Source organism: Nycticebus coucang, chromosome 9 (genome assembly GCF_027406575.1).
Source record: "Nycticebus coucang isolate mNycCou1 chromosome 9, mNycCou1.pri, whole genome shotgun sequence".
NCBI classification, from domain to species: domain Eukaryota; kingdom Metazoa; phylum Chordata; class Mammalia; order Primates; family Lorisidae; genus Nycticebus; species Nycticebus coucang.
This window is the reverse complement of record NC_069788.1, coordinates 88,781,590-88,798,268: the sequence shown is the minus strand read 5'-3', so window position 1 is coordinate 88,798,268 and position 16,679 is coordinate 88,781,590. Positions and strand designations below refer to the sequence as shown.

At 49.3% G+C, this 16,679-nt stretch overlaps 1 protein-coding gene across 6 annotated transcripts in view; it reads right to left on the bottom strand.

Moving 5' to 3' along the window:
• SYNE3 (spectrin repeat containing nuclear envelope family member 3) overlaps nt 1-16,679 on the bottom strand; it is a 100,010-nt gene that overhangs the window by 46,957 nt on the left and 36,374 nt on the right. For all 6 annotated transcript variants that reach the window (XM_053601520.1, XM_053601523.1, XM_053601519.1 and 3 more), the window contains 3 exons: nt 11,137-11,294; nt 4,774-4,946; nt 3,203-3,512 (listed from right to left, as the gene is read on the bottom strand). In XM_053601520.1, coding sequence (XP_053457495.1) covers nt 3,203-3,512; nt 4,774-4,946; nt 11,137-11,280 — 627 coding nt within the window. In that variant the 5' untranslated portion in view covers nt 11,281-11,294. The remainder of the gene's footprint in view (nt 1-3,202; nt 3,513-4,773; nt 4,947-11,136; nt 11,295-16,679) is intronic.

Genomic DNA, 16,679 nt, shown 5'->3' with positions numbered 1-16,679 from the left:
GTCAAAGGCTATAGTCCAGGGAGGGCGGGTCTCTCAACACTAGAGGCTTTGCTAAGAAACATTTTGGATGTTGGGTGGTGCCTGTGGCTCAGCGGGTAGGGTGCCGGTCCCACATGCCAGAGGTGGCGGCTTCAAACCCAGCCCTGACCAAATTAAAAAAAAAAAAAAAAAAAAACTTAGGTAAGAAATATTTTGGATGTCAAAAGTGGCTTTTATAATAAAATCAGGGAGGGGAAGACAAAACAAAACATATTTACTCCAGGCCAGGTCTTAAAATGTATGCTGTATAAGACTTAGTTTTTTAAAAAAAAATCTGTTTTAGAAATCTTTCTTTGACTATCTGACCTCCTTAGGTAAGAATGATCACTTCCTTCTTTGTGGAGCAATTATACCAAATCTGAGTTACTTAAACTTATTTATAAATTAATAAAAATGCAGGTATATAAGTTCCTTGAAAAAAACAATGGTTTTTATAGGTGAAACACTGGCTTGTTACTTAGCATGAGGAATGGTGGCCTCTCACTGCTAAAAGCAGAGGTGTTAATATATACCATAGCCCAGAGAATCTCCCTACCCTGAGGGTAGGTGTGGACCCTGGAGAGAACACCAGGCCTGATGCTTACAGGGCCCTTACCCTGTCACTGGGGTAAAAGGACTGTCTTGAGGGACAGCTCTGGAAAGAAAACTGCTGTCCCAAGTGGCAGCTCTGGAGGGAGAACTGCTGTTAAGCCTGCTCTTGCCCCTTGGGACTTGGGCAGGGCCAGATGAAGGCCACTGGCTACAAGTGCAGGAGCCAGGCCTGCCCCCTGCTTTGCCTGCCCATTCGGGCCCCTACGCAACCAATCTGGGAACCTCTGGTCACTCCCCTATGGAGCCCTGCAGGTAGCTTGCTTTCAAACTGCAGGGGTAGGGTTCTCATTCATTCGATAACTAGCTCCAAGCACCTACTGTTTGCCAAACGCCATTGTTGATGCTATTTATTCTCACTGCTACTGACAACAGAGGTGATCCTTTATATAGGGAAATGCTTGCCAGTTTTCAAAGAGTTCATATGTAGCTTATAGCCTCAAGACCTGGCTACAGGGAGGGCAGCTGTCCTGATGGCACACAGTGGGGGAGCAGCAGTGCCTGACTCGGAACATAGGTGTCTTCCTAAGATTCTAGGGGCCACAGCCTTGTTCCTAATGGATTTCTTTTCTTTGTGCATTATAGAATTTATTTCCCTTAAACTGTCAGCATGAAAAACCCAGGGGACTTCTAGTTCCAGCACTGTGGCGGACTATATAACCTGAATGGCCTTCCACTACAGAGAGCTAGAAATACTGGATATAATATAATGAGCACTATTAAAATGCAGGCCCATGTCACACCAAGGTAAGGGATGTTCCCATGGACAAGAAGTAAAGATGCTATGGACGCCAGCCTGTTAAACTCACGAGTGTGCTCGAAATCTTGGTTACTAAAAGCTTGTGTTTAATGCTAAAGCTTGAATAAGAAGTACCACTTTGGACCAGAGGAAGCAAAGACCACTGCAAAACTGCAGAACTTCAATTGGCTACCCCCACCCACCCAGCCAAAGGGTGAACTAGAAACAAATCTTTCCATAAACATAACATGAGAAAGGAGGGTTCGTGGTTCAGCCTAAGCTTTAAAAATAGTCCAAACAAACAAACAAAAACCCAGTAACTTTTCAGAATATGGAGTGAGGAGCCTGTTGCATGATATTGGCTTGGGGCTCACATTTAGGGTACCCACTTGATTCAGAAACCCCCAAGTTAGTACATTGAAATCAAAATAGAAACCATGAAGCAAACACAAAGCCACCTTCAGGGAATGTCCCAGATAAAGCCCTGTTTAGGATGACCCCTCAGCTCAAAATACAAAACCCCCAAAGAGAACAGCATTAGACCCTGGAACTTCAGCTACCAGCACAACCTGATGGGGACTGTAAAGTAGGTATGCTCAAAATGGTTAAGAACATAAACTGTGGCTCAGCGCCCATAGCACAGTGGTTATGGTGCCAGCCACATACACCGGGGTTGGTGGGTTCAAACCCGGCTGGGCCAGCTAAACAACTGCAACAAAAAGAAAATAGCCGGGCACTGTGGTGGGCACCTGTAGTCCCAGCTACTTGGGAGGCTAAGGCCAGAAAATCGCTTAAACCTAAGAGTTTGAGGTTGCTGTGAGCTGTGACACTATGGCACTCTACCAAGGGTGACATAGTGAGACTCTGTTTCAAAAAAAAAAGAACATAAGCTGTGTCTGGGAAGAAGGCAAAATTTCAGGGGAAAAGGCATAATTTTAAAAAAAGAACAGGTAGACATAGTAAAGAACCAAATAGTATTTCTAGATAAATAATACTGGAACTTAATAACTCAATGAACTGTTTCAAAATAAAGGCAAGAGTGAGGTGAAGGAATGCAAACAAAGGCTAGACAGAGGGATGGGGAAAGGGCAAGAGAGAGCAGAGGAGGAAACACTGAAGGATGGGCGGGAGGAGAGAGGGAAGAGAGGAGGGGGGGAGAGGGAGAAAAGAGAAGGGAGGAGAGGAGGGAGGCTGTTCTGGTGAGAGCAAACATCACAGTCTATCAGCCAGCCGTCATCACACCTTAATGTGATTAAGCACTGAGCAAGGGATGTCTGGATGGCAGATAGTGGGTGGATAGGTGGGTGGAAGGCAGCTTGTTGGATGGGCAGTTAGGTCATGGGTGGTTGGTTGGATAAACAAGTGGGTGATGGTAGGTAGTAGATAGTGAGTAGTTAGATAGTGGAGAGATGGGAGGAGTGAATAGTAGGTGAAAAGGTGAGTGGGTTGACAGGTAGGTGAAGGAGTAGATCAAAAGGTGAGCAGGTGATTAGATTAGGTGACGAGATGAATAGGAGATTGGTGAGGCTGGTGGAAAGGTAGATGGATGAGTGAGTCCAGCAAATGAGTTATGTGTAGGAGGGTAAGTGGAAGAAGTCAGGTACGCAAGTGGACGGGGTGACGGGTGGGTGGATGGTGAATGGGAGATTAGTAGTTTAATGGTGGGAGATAGACAGGTGAGTAGATGGATGGTTGGGAGGGAGGGTGCGTGGAAGGTGGGTGAGTGATAGTGAACAGGTGAATAATTAGAGTGATAGTGGGCAAACAGGTGGCTGGATGGGTAGATGGGGTGGAGAAGTGAATGGGTGAGTGGAGAGACAGCCCAGCAAGCCTCACCTGAGCTTTGGCCTTCACTGTGTCATACTCGGCCTTCATCCTCTTTTGGGCATCTTCGTCCACACTGGGGTCCCCAATCCTGTTGAATAGGGAGGCTGCCTCCTCCAGCAGCCGGTCCAGGAGCACGGCCTGGCTGTCCACGTTGTGGAGGAGCACCTGGGCATGGCTCAGCTGCCACTGCTTCTCCTTCAGGCCTAGCTGCAGTTCCACTGGGGGCTCCAGTGTGACTGTCATCTTCTGGAACCAGCGGTAGAACTCATCTCGGGCCAGCAGGTACTCACTCCAGTGCAGCCACACCCACTCAATGCGGCTGTTGGCAGAGACAGCAGCCATGAGGGAGCCCAACTGCTCCTGCTGTGGCCCTCCCCAATACCAGGGGGCTGTGGGATGGGGGCACAATCATGCCCTTTCTATCCTCAGAATCACCTGGGCAGCTAGTTGCCACCCAGATTCTAAGCCTTCCCTCAGTCCACCTGAACAAGACCCCTGCCCCCTATGCAGTGACCCCCTATCCCTACCCACTCTGTCTAGATGCCTCAGAATCCAGACTTGGTCCCAGAACCACCAGCATTGGGCAGGCAGCCTGTCTCTTCCAGGACCCCAAATTCTGGCCCTGGCTCCCACTGTCTACGCACAGACACTTCCAATCGTTTCTCTCTGGTGTTGGGACTCTGAATACAGTTGTCCCCAACCCTTAGCACATGCACGTCCTATATCAGCCAGGAAAGACATTCTCTGGAAATGTGTACGGCCACCTACCATCTTATCTGTGGGCTTGTCACACACAGTGGGGATGGAAGACTGGGGGCCTGCACATGGGTTCCAAAGGGTGTGTGGACTCCCTCGTAAACCTGCCTCTTCACCTACCTCAGTTTCCCAGCCTGTAACATAGAGGTGGCTCTATCTCTCTAATCAGTATTAAACCGTTCTTTTGGAATTCCAAGCACCAGGGTTTCGGAAGAAGAAAGCACTGTACAAATTTCCTTCCTGTCTCCACTCCCATTCTAGCCTTACAGGAATGGAGAGAGTACACTAGCAGCTCTTGTTTACCGAGGGCCTACTTTATGCCAAGCACCGTGCCTTGTTCTTGCCATTTACTAGCCTCTTCCATCCTCCTGACACACTCCAAGAAGCACCTGATTACCCTCATTGTCCAGAGGAGGCACTTGAAGCTCAGGGAGGTCAAGTAACTTTCCTAAGGCCACAAAGGAAGTGATCAGCAGGGCAAGAGTCAATGCCCCGTCTGAGTCTCTGCTCTTCCCCCCACTCCACCCAACCACCACTTGGCTCCCAGGTTCAGAGAGGGAATCTGGGCTGCAGGGTCGGCCAGCAATGGGCCTTCTTTCTCCAGAGCCATCCTGCCATTTGGCTGAAACCCTTGCATGTGGCCAAGTCTACTAAGAAGTGTTGGGAAGACGTGCTAAGAGCCCAATGTCTATTACTGTCATTAAGCTGGATTATAATTAGAAAGAGGCAGGCAAGACTGGCCCAAATCCCAAGAGAACATCCTGTCCTCAAAAGTCTAAGGACTAGAAAAATGTCCCCTGGGCAGAGGTCCCTGGCTGCGTTACCTGTGACAGTGAGTCATGTAGGTGACCGTTTCTTCCCATTGGGCCTTGATGTCCTTCAGCCGGGCCAGGATCTCGGGCTTCTGGTCCCTGGGGCAGCATGCTAAGAGGGCTTCAGCTGCCCGCAGCACCAAGTCCACCTTCACACGCCCCTCGGGCTCCAGCTGGCATATTTTCTGTTGTGGACAGAAATGCCAGTTTCCGGGGTTAGGCAAAATGCAGATGGGCACAGGCTTGGGAAGACAGTGGTATGGCACCAGAAGCCAGGACCCGAGGCTGTGATGTGAACCCCAGCCCCTGCACACCTTCTTCTGGTGCCCTGGGCAGCTTGCTAATGGTTTGAGGGTGGGAGGCAGGAGCTACAGAAGTTGGCAGAAAACCACCCTGTGCCTTCCCGTGAGTCTAAATTCCTTTTATTTCTAGCTGTGTGACCTCAGACACGGTTCATTCTCTCCTTGGACTGGTAAGGTGGTGGTATTAAGAGTATTTTCCTTTCAGATGTTTGGTCAGGATTAAATGAGAAAATGCACATAAAGTGCGTGTCACAGAGTGCATCTGAGGATCTGTCTCTGAGGTGGACTGCAGGGACCAGCTCGACCAGGAGCCCAGCTGAGGCTCTGGAATCAGCTCTGCTTTTGCAGCTCCTGAGGCTGCTCCCCCCAGAGACCAAGAACAGAGGGTCCAGTCCTGGAAGATGCTGTGTGCATGACTTTAACTCAAGGACAGCTTATAGCCTTGAAAACTCCCTCAGAATCCACGGCAATCTGAGATGCCTCCACCCGCCCCCACCACCCTTGCTGCTCTCCTGGCCTTGGGGTCATACCTGCATCCCTCTCACCCTGTCATTCCTAGACTCTCCCAGGTCCCCGTCTTCAGCTTTTCTCAGCAGAGGTTCCCCTAATAAATGCCACACACTTAATCACATCTTGGAGTCAGCTTCTTGAAGGACTAAGACTAACACATGATGGCATACAAATAGTCTCCAATTAACATTAGCTATTGTCATTATTCGTTGTTATTATTCCAGTTCATTGGTAGCTAAAGTTTGGTCTCTGTAGTGAAATATGACTGGATTCCAATTCCAAGGCTACTCCCTACTACCTGTGTGACCTTTGTCATGGGGTTTAAATCCTCTATGCCTATGAAATGGGAGAAGATCACAGGCTGCCAGAGTTATGGTAAGCAAGGCAATGCAGGGAGAGCCATTAGCATGCTGCCTGGTCCGTGCCACATTCCTAGTCACTAATTGTTGACTATTAATATTATCTTTTCTCTTTTGAGACAGGGTCTCGCTCTGTTGCCCCGGCTGGAGTACAGTAAGTAGCATGGTCATGGCCCACTATACCCTCAAACTCCTGGACTCAAGTCATCCTCCTGCCTCAGCCTCCCAAGTAGATGAGACTACAGGCTGCATCACCACACTCAGCTAATTTTTTAAAAAAATTTTTGCAGAGTCAGGGTCTTGCTATGTTGTGCGGGCTGGTCTTAAACTCCTAACCTCAAGCCATCGCCCACCTCAGCTACCCAACATTCTGGGATTACAGGTGTGAGCCCCTGCACCTGGGCCTTATCATCTTTTAATGCCTTTGGATCTGTACTTCCTGACAGCACACTTGCCTAAAGCTCAAGCTCAGATCCCCAGCCTGTCTCCTGGGGGACTGGCGGTCCATTTCCTCAGACTGGTGTTCCAGTGGCATAGTTGTCTCTGACCCTTCTCTGTGGGTAAGGTGAGGGATGGGCCCCTGAAATGTCAAATGCTGCCCCACAGACGGTTGTGCAACCCTCGGCAGGTCACTCGACTAGTACGGGTCTTCCTTTTTTATCCTGAGACAGTGATTACAATCTGTTACTTCACAGAGCTATAATATTAATTTTTAAAATACTATTAATTAAAACATGGATGTAAGTTAGTGTACTGTCCAAACTATTAAGCAATTGGACACTGGTCCCAATCCTTTCTGTCATTTAGTATGATAATGATTGATGACGACGATGTCAGTGGTGGTGGTGGTAGTATAGAGGGACTCCTGACCTGTGTACATCCGTTGTGTGTAATTCAAACAGGATTGTACAAGCTCGGCCCACAGTTGCCTTTCTGTGCATATGAGGGCCTGGGGGCACAGGCAAAGCAATGAGCAGAGAGATTCCCTAAGACAAAGAAAGAGTTGATTTGGCCAAGTAGCAGGATGTGGCAAGGTCCCAGAGGGTAGTAGCTGTAACAAGCACCCAGACAGGGACCCCGGAGTCCCTCTCAGCAGTGAGTGGCAATGTAAAAAACTACCACTATAGCTAGCATGGGCTAAAGATCCAAGCACCACTGTGGAATGTTCTGGGCATTTCATGCCACTCAGGAGCAGGGTCCCACAACATGGTGGAGGATGAATTTTTTTCCCATCCAGAGAGAGAATTAATTTGATTAAAAAATTATAATAAGAAGTTATTTCTGACTGTTGAAGTTGTGAAGGAGACTTCTCACTCCCCAAGCAAGCAACATAAGCACCATGATAATTCCAGTTTTACAAACAAGAGAGTTAGAGACCCACAAAACCATGAGCTCTGCAGAAAAACTCTGCAGCAGCCAGAGAACTCCTCTATACCTGTTGCCCAATTGAGCTCAGGTGCAATCCAGCTCTGTAAATCAAGGGAAGCCAGCAACTTGGGGGAAGGAGAGAAATTCAGTCTCTCTTTGCCACACCCAGGAGAAGCCATCCAGGCCCAGAAAGTCTCCAGAGGACAATGGCTCCTTCTTCAGAGCCTAGTGTCCTGATTGTGTGCTTTGCTCCAGGCCTCTGACCTTATCCTCATTTAGGAGACACAGGCTGGACTGGGAGTTGAGGAGTTGGGCAGTGGGGGTGGACACTGAGACCCTGAGACCCACTGCCCTTTTCAAAGGAGTGAATTTGATGGCTCCCTGCTAAAGGGAGAGCGGACTGGCTGGTCCAAAGGCAGGCAGAACCCAGCCCTACTTAACCCAAAGCAGAAATATCTGCCCTGAAATATAGACCAGTGTGATGTTTGTTGTGGGCCTGAAGCCAAGAGAGGCCAGAGGCCATGGCAGAGCTGCCAAAGCCAAATTTCGAGAAGTAGATTACACCATCCTTCGCTGCCCTGATGATTCTGCTCTTGGCTGGCATGTGAGGCCAGTCCAACGCCAGCAAGGATGGGGTCCAGAAGGGCTTGGCAGAGGCTGCTGTGCCCACAGGGAAGGAAGTGCTAGAACTGCAGCCACAAAATTACTCCCATCTGAAGCAGCCAATGAGGGCAACGGTAATGTGGGGATTCGGGGAAGGGAAAAACCTTGGGGAGGAGAGAATCAGAAGCCCAGGAAAGTGGAAGGAGGGGATTTATCAGGTTTTTTTCCTCCACACAGCCAAGACCAGTGACAAACAGCTGAGCAGTATGCTGGGTGTGAGGGTCCTGGATGAAAAGGACACAGCCGACAATGAACACAAAAAGAGCCATAGGAGACCACAAAGCATTATGGAGCTCAAGGAGGGATGGAAAAGTCCAAGAAGGCTTCGGGGAGAAGGTGGCCTTGGCAAGTAAGCATTAGAGATAATGCAGATAATAAGAGGAGGCTTGTGCAAAGATAGAAGAGCAAGACATATTTAGGAATGGGTACATCTGCCTGTTGGAAGTCAAGCCCCTGGAAATGCTAGGGTGCCCCTGACCAGGAGGAGGGCCTAGAAGCCTGTGAGGAAGCTACACGGTTGAGGACCCAGGTGCAAGACTGTGGAGACTGGGAACCAGACAGCAAAGAAAACGACATGCATGCTGGGGGCTGGGCAGGAACAGTGCACATGGTACATACCCCACCGTCTAAAACCACAGGAAACAAGGGCCTCTGTGTGGCCAGCTCTGCAAGAATGCCCTGCACTGTGCCACCAAGTATGTCCGCAAGTTATTTGTCTTAGTACACTCGCTCCTTCCCTCAAGATAGCAAATATCCCTTTCCCAGGAGCAAGCTGAAACTTAGGGAGCTCTGGAAAACTCTCCTGAGTTGCCACAGCCTAGCAGACACTGGAGACCAGGCCTCCTGGCCCCAGCACCCAAGCTCTCTACTTCCGAGCCCTGGGGGCTCTCCAGGCACTTTTGCAGAAGGTGTTCACCTCCTTGAGGATTCTCGAATCTCCCCAACCTTTTGTCAACACAAGGGGCGAGGAGGTTCGTCCTCCACTTTACAGATTCTAGGAGGGCATGGGCCCCATTCCTGGCAACACAGTTACTAAAGGTCAGAACTGGATTGGAACCTGTGTCCTTGGTAGTGTGGCAAACGGGCCTGGAGACAGAATGTCCTTAACTGAGTTGGTGAAGGACTCACAAGAGGGAAGGTCCGTGGGTAGGCGGGGAAGGCATTAGCTGTTCCCACTCCCCAGACGGCAAGAGAGAAATATTTTCCGATTGCAAAATCAGTTTTGAAATGGCAAAGTAATTAGAAAACAAAATGTGCCTGAACCTTGTGGGAAGAAAAAGTGGCAGAGAACCCAGGACAAGACTCCCCTCTGCCTGGACTCACCTGATGGAAGTTATGCCTCTGCTTTCCCATCCTCCCTGACCTGGCTGACAGCTCTTCCTAAGAGCCACTCTTGCCTTTGCTTAAGCCAAACCCACCACCAGGAGGTAAAGAGCTTCCAACAAAAGGTACACAGTTCCAAGTGCTAAGTGCCCTTCGACAGTGAGTACACGTGCAGGGCTGTGGTGCTCACAGACAGAGCAGGGCAGGTGTCGGGGCTGAGAGAGGAGAAAGGATGGTCAGAACAGACTTATGGACAAGGGAGTGTTTCATTTCTCATGCACACCCAGACCCAAATAAAACGGCATTCCAACTAGAGGCAACACACAGACAAAGGCTTGATAACAGGAAATCAAAGAGGTTTTCTGCCAACAGGAGACAGGTGTGAGCTTGGGAGGTGTGTGATAGTCGGGGGAGCTAAGCCTAGAAAACAGATAGATAGTGGAAGAATTTAGATGGCAGGCAAAGTTTGGTTTTTCTTTGGTAGGCAATGGGGAGTCATGGAAGGTTTTAGAGGAGGAGAATGGCATCATGAGACCCATGCTAGGGATGCTGCTCATACACGCTTGTGTGGCTGCCCTGGTTATTTGCACACCTGTCTCCCCTTAGGCTGTGAACCCTCAGAGAGTGCCTCACCTGCTTCTATAGCCCCAGGTCCTGGCATGGGGATGGCAGACAGAAAAAGTAGTCTGCTCTTTTGTGATCTGTCAGGGAGGTTTCCCCACTGGAGGGGGAGATAAACAAAGAAGAAAGCTTGACTGGGAATGGGAAAGCTCTCCAGGCAGAGATAATGGCGTGTGCAGACTCAATTTCCCCAACTACAAAATGCAGACAGTGCCTCCTTCCTCATGATGTTCTGGTGACACTTAAACCAAAAATTAAACTTGAAAAGCGATGTAAATCCTTAATTTTTACTGTCTACTTCCAAAAAAAGCATGAGATATTTATAATAAAATGCAAAAAATCAATAAGACCACTCACAAAGAGGAAACACACAGAGAACTAGAGGTGAGGTCACCATCACTTCCAGCCGGCCACAGGAGAAGGTAGGCCCTTCCCTAAGAGCAACTGTTGTTGGATGATAAATTAGAATTGTGGGATATCTAAATGGACATGACCCCAGAAGTGTGTATAAGTCAACTGCTTCACTTACGGTTGGGAAAATGAGGCCCAGAGAAGGACAGGTACTTGGCTAAGGTCACACAGCACTCCGGCATCAGCATATAGAGTGTAAATCAGGTCTCTGACTCTTAGTTCAGGGTTCGTGCCCCTTGTGCCCTGGCAGCCCCCTCTCAGAATGGGGCACCATGATGTCTGCCAGGGCACTGGGCACCTGCCCCTGCCTTTTAGTGCTGCTTGGACTAAGGCCCTGCCTGTGTAATGTGGGTGGGTAAAGTAAGTTTCTGGCTCTAAAGGAGCTCAGGGTGTCACTCCCATCACTGAAAGAGCCCCCTCACCACCCTGCTGAAGGCAGACCTGGGCCAACCCAGACCTAGCAGGGGCCCCAGCCACACGGAAACAGGGAAGGGGCAGAAAGCCAGGCCTGGGGCAGCTGGGGAAGCCAGACCTGGCTGCACAAGAGCCCCTGCCAGAATAGGAGGGCCAAAGGTGCTTTACTCCCTTCCCACTGAGTGTGGCCCACTGACCAGCAACAACAGCATTACCTAGAACTTGTCAGAAATGCAGACTCCTGGGCCCTACGTCCATCTACCTGAAAGAATCTGCATTGAAACAAAATCTCCTGGAGATGTGTATATACTTGAAAGTTTGAGAAGCACTGACCAAGCCCACCCCTGCCATTTAACAGACAGGGAACCTGAGATCTGAGGGGTGTGTCCCAGGCCTCGGCATACCTCCGTCTCCTGGAGCCTGGCCTCCAGGGCTGCTCGGGGCCCCTGGGTGTTGTCATTGACCTGCAACCGCTCCTGCACGGCCTTCATCCACGCCTGGGCATCCTCCACGCTCCTGTCGAAGCCCTCCTGGGGCTGCTGAGTCATGGCACCTGCACGGGCTGAGGGAAGGACCACAGGAGATCAGTGGGGGCTGGTGGGTGGGGGACAGGCCCACACCCCACCACCAACACCCTCCCTGTATTCCCAGTTGGGCGATACAGCCAGAGGCCCGTGTGTTTGTCAAACAGCCAAGGCACTGGAGATGGCAGGAAGGAGAACAAGTCCGGCCTCTGACTGTGGCTGAGCTGGGAGAGTAAGCCCAGGGTGCCAGGCAGGCAAAGAGTCTCTCTCTTCGGCCTCTCAGCTTTCTGCTCCCCTCTCTTCCACCAGCTGGGGACTTCCAGGCAATTCTCTTCTATCTGTTCAGACTGAAGGCCCTCCAACAGAGGCTCTGAAAAGCACCATCTGAGATACCTGGACCCATCATGAAAATTGATTTGAATAGATCAAAGAGGTCTCAACTGAAGGAACACAGTTTCAGGCATCACAGAAACTAATGCCAGGCCTGGGCTTCACCTGAGGTCAGTGACCCTCTTGGGCTGGGGACAGCCATGTTAGCAGTGTGTTGTCCCTCCTCCTCCATCCCTCTGGGTCCACTGCAGCTGCTGCCAGTCACCTGACTTAGTGCAAGCTATGCCGCCCACTTGCTGCTTCTGCTTCAGGTGACACCTGCCTGCTGGCATAGGTCACCCTCCAAACCAACTACCTCTGCTGGACTGCCCACTCCCCAGCTTACCCTAGGCTGTGGCTGCAAAGTCTCAGATTTTTCTCCTGTGACTTTCTCTTTTTCCTTTCTTTTCTTTCTTTATTTTAAGACAGAGTCTCACTATGTTACCCTCAGTAGAGTCCGTGGCATCACAGTTCACAGCAACCTCCAAGTCTTGGGCTTAAGCAATTCTCTTGCCCCAGTCTCCCAAGTAGCTGGGACTACAGGCGCCTGCCACAACATTCTGCTATTTTTTGTTGCAGTTGTCATTATTGTTTAGCTGGCCTGGGCCAGGTTCGAACCTGCCAGCCTCGCTGTATGTGGCTGGCGCCATAACCACTGTGCTACGGGTGCCGAGCCATCCTGTGACTTTCTTAAACTCGCATTAAGTCCAGGCAAAACTCTTCTGTAGCCCAGTTCTAGTTATTTTGTCCATAGTAACTACAATCCACTTTGGACTAAAGTTATTTATATATGCATTTTATGTGACGGGATTGTGTCCTGTTTATCCCCCAGTTTCCCACAATGCCTCGTACAGAGTAAGCCCAATGTTGTTGAAGTAGACCAGATGGGTATAAGTTTAATGCACCAAAAAGTTCACCGCAGCATTATTTAAAATGGCGAAACAAAACAAAACTAGAAACAACCTTAGTGGCCAGTAACAGGGAATTAGTTAAGTAAATTATGGTACACTTTAGAATATAATGCAACCAACAAAAAGTAAGCTTAACATGAAATGATGAAGGGAAATTTTTAGGCTATGAGGATAATACAAAAAGAGACAAAATTATATATTGAGTAGTCACAACTCTACAGCTAATAAAAGCAAAATAAGACATTAACAATCAGAAAAATATACACATATAGAGAAAGGCTGGGAGGTCTTGTCATTAGAGGGTCCATATGACTGGGTCAGAGCCAGGGAGAATGGGCAAAATATACCTTTTGTGACCTTCGGGTTCCTCTCTCCTTGCCATGGAGCAGAGGTACAGTGACCTTGAAGGCAGGCATCTTGGTAAAGGATGACCAGCTGTGTTTGATGAAACCACCACTGGAAGTTTTTTTTTTTTCCTTATTTTTTCTTTTAGTCACTTTGTGAATTTTCCAGAAAGATCAAGTATTACTTTACAAAGAAAAATACAAATAAAACCTTTTCTTGACATTGGCTAGATTGTTTGGTAGTTCCTTCTTCTCGGTCGTCAGCTGGTTGTTAAGCAAGCACCCACTGGGAACCAGCACACCCTCCCTGGGCCTGCACTGGGCGGAGGGGAACCTTCAAAGGAGAACCAGCGAAAGGCAAAGAGAAAAGAGACAGGACGTTGGGGAAGGGCAGCTGACCCGGAAGGCTGCGCTCTGGGAAGTGGGCCTGAGACTCTCCCAGCGTGTTGTTTTTCTTCTGGAGCTGTTTTGATTTTCTCTAACAGCCACTCCCTGTTTTTGAAAAGTACATTACAATGTGCAGGCGTTTAAATTGGTCCATTGTAGCTCTAATTTCTTCTCTAGTGTGTGATTTGACTCGCCTCCAAAAGCTCAACTTTTATTTTTATAAAGCAAGGAACGGAAGAGACAGAAACAAGTCTTCCCAAGTTTCAGATGACAGGACAGTGGGGCAGCATAGCTCTAATCACCAAACACAAAGAGGTTTTTGGATAGCCCTTCTCATTGTAAATGCTGTGGCCCATGAGGTGGTGGTGACCTCCAACAGATTTCGATCTGGTGACCTTAAGGTACATCAGATGGAACATGGTTGGGGGCTAGCTGGGCTGCAGGGAACTCAGGCTGACCAGACTAGGGGCTGGGTGAGGTTGCAAGCACAGTTCAGGAGATCCGGGCCTCCTCTTGGCCCATTTTGCCAAAACATTTGGCTTTAATTCAATGAAACAAATAGGAATCCAGCACACAGCACCGAGTGACAGACAGCAAGCACTGTCCCTGTCCTAGAGAAGATCTCAGGTGCAAGAGAAGCTGCACATTGAACACACATGTGGCTACAGGTGGATGAGACACAGGCTGGGGTGGGAACTTTTCTGTGAACTTCTCAGAATAAAAGCTTTAAATACCAAGAATAAAATGCAAAAAATTATACAGGAAACCAATCATGGTAAAACCTAGGTACCAAATACTAAAAATCAAATTCATGAAGTACACACATACACACACACACACATTATTGAATCACAGGACCCAACGATGGGCCCAATAGTTACTGTAATGTTGAAATAGTGCTGATCATAAACATTTCAAGATATCAGCAACAACTGTGATGCAGCCAAAAAAATATATGTGACAAAGTTCCAGGCACTTCCAATACCAGAGGGTCCCTTGTTTTTGCCTTATGTGTAACTGAAGGATATGCTGTTAGAGGGGAGTAGGATAGAGTTAGTTTCCCATCCAAGTTCATGGGCCCCTGAACTGTAACTGTAGCTCCCTGTTAGTCCATGGGTCTTAGTTAAGAGTCCTGCTCTAGGCCTTCTAATAGCCAATGGAAAGGAAAGTGTGTTCCTTTAAGCATGTTAAAAATCTGAAAGATTAAAAAGCAACTTCGGGGAGGAGCCTGTGGCTCAAATGAGTAGGACGCCGGCCCCATATACTGGAGGTGGCGGGTTCAAACCCGGCCCTAGCCAAAAGAAAAAAAAAAAAACTGCTATAAATAAATAAATAAAAAGCAACTTTGTGGTTCAGCAAAATCCCATTCGCAGTTGCTTTAAAGACCACCAGGAAGACATTTTTCCCAAGTGTCCTTCATGGAAATCTCACCAGGGACCCTCATGAACTGATCTCTTTGTGGAAACCAGAAACAGAGATGGAGGCCTTGGGGTACATAGTGTGAGTGGCCAGGCGGGTGAGGTGGTGTCAGACCCTGCCTCAGAGGGAGAGCAGCCAGCCTATCCTCTGGTCCTCAGTGAACCCTAACGGGCTCCCGGCTTCCTCCCATCCCTCAGCCCTACAGCCAGAAGGGAGTTTCTAAAACATGAATCCAGCTGGACACTTTTCCAACTGAAAAGGTCTTTGGCCACGGTCTTCCATCTGACCCCTGAGGCTCCTAGAGCTACCCTGTGTCCAGCCTTGCTTCTTCCTATGTTCCTCCTCATAGCCCGCCCATGGCAGCAGCCTCCTCTGCCAGAGCCAAGTCCATGACCTCTCTGGGGAGAGTCCAGAGCATTGCCGTTAAGATGTGGAAACCCAGGACACCTGTGCCAACCCCACACATACCGTGTAGGCCCGTCTCCCCTCTTGCCTGGGAGCAGGCCTGTGGCTCTGACCCTTGCACCTAAGGGCTCCCAAGCCAAGTCATCAGCCCTTCATTTACATCAACTGAGGGACAAGTAAACAGATGAAGTGACCCGCAGTGCTGAGTTGGGGGGGTAAGGTAGAGACTTCCAGAATGCCTAGTTATGGCTGAGGCAGGGATAGCAGGAGAAAGACCTGGACTTGGAGCCTGACCATATTCTCTGAGCAAATGACTTTGCCTCTCTGGACCTCAATTTCCCCATCTATACACTGTGAATGTTGAAACGAGAGTCTCTCAGGGACCCCCGAGGTTGTGGGCTGAGAGAGTCCACATTACTGAGACTCCTACAAGTAAAGTCAAGTCCAGCCCAAGCTGGGCCTGGGGACTGGCTCCTGCCCTCAGACCGTTGTCCTGGTCTGGGCCCCAGCTCCTTTCTCTGCCCAGGGGACCCTCTCAGCCAGCTCCGAACACTGCTTCCAGCATCACTGCACTCTTTGAGGAAGGCTGCAGTGAGGCAGCCTCCTCAGCGGAACTGTAACTACACACAGCCTCTGGTCACTCCCTGAACCACTTCTAAGGAGGCATGGTCACGGGACACATCAGCAAGCAGGGAGGGAGCACATTGGTTTTGTAAAGGGCCACATAGTAAGCCTTTTTAGGTTTTCTGGGCCACATCGCATATTTTTTATTGTTTCAAAACCCTTTAAAAAGGTAAGAATCATTCTCAGCTCACTGACTGTACAAAAACAGACCACAAGCTGGACTTGGCTTATGGACTATAGTGTGCCGACCCCTGTCTTAATAGGTCCCAGGCTGCAACGAGCAACTGCAGAAAGCCCACCTGCCAGTAAAGCTAGCTAGCCAAGTAATCCCACAAGGATGAGGATAGGGCTGATCTCAAGGCCAGAAGACCCAGAATTGGTTCTGGTGGTCCAAGCCCAATGACTCACTAGCTGTGTGACATCTGGCCAGTCACTTAACCTCTCTGGGTATCCATTTCCTCATCTGAAAAATGGGAATAACACCTGGATTAGGGATTAATGAAAAAACTACCTACCCAGAGCTTGGAAGCAGTTCCTTTTTACCTAAATGCTTATGTGTCAGCTGGGGGGTTTTCCTTCCTAGGAACCTGTATACAGACGGCAGCTTCCTAACTGTCTCAGGGTTGGTGTAGGTGGGGGCAGGGTTACTGGCTGTTAGACTAATGAATTGGTGCATACAAGTGGCTGCTGAGTGCCAGGTACTGAGAATCTGGAGACAAACCAGTGTGGTTCTGGCCCTGTGGGGCTCAATGCCCAGTGAGGGGTGTGGACACATAGCACAGGCCAGTGTGAGCTGTGCAAGAGTGGGAGGAGAGTGCCATGGGGCCACCAAGAAGGCGGGCTGGCTGGCAAGTTCTGTCTCCCAACGGTAGAGGAGTGGGCTCCTAATGTACTGAGGGAGGGGACACTAGAGCATGGGAATGGGGGAGAGTCACTGGAGGAAGCTGGGAAGGGGACAGGGACC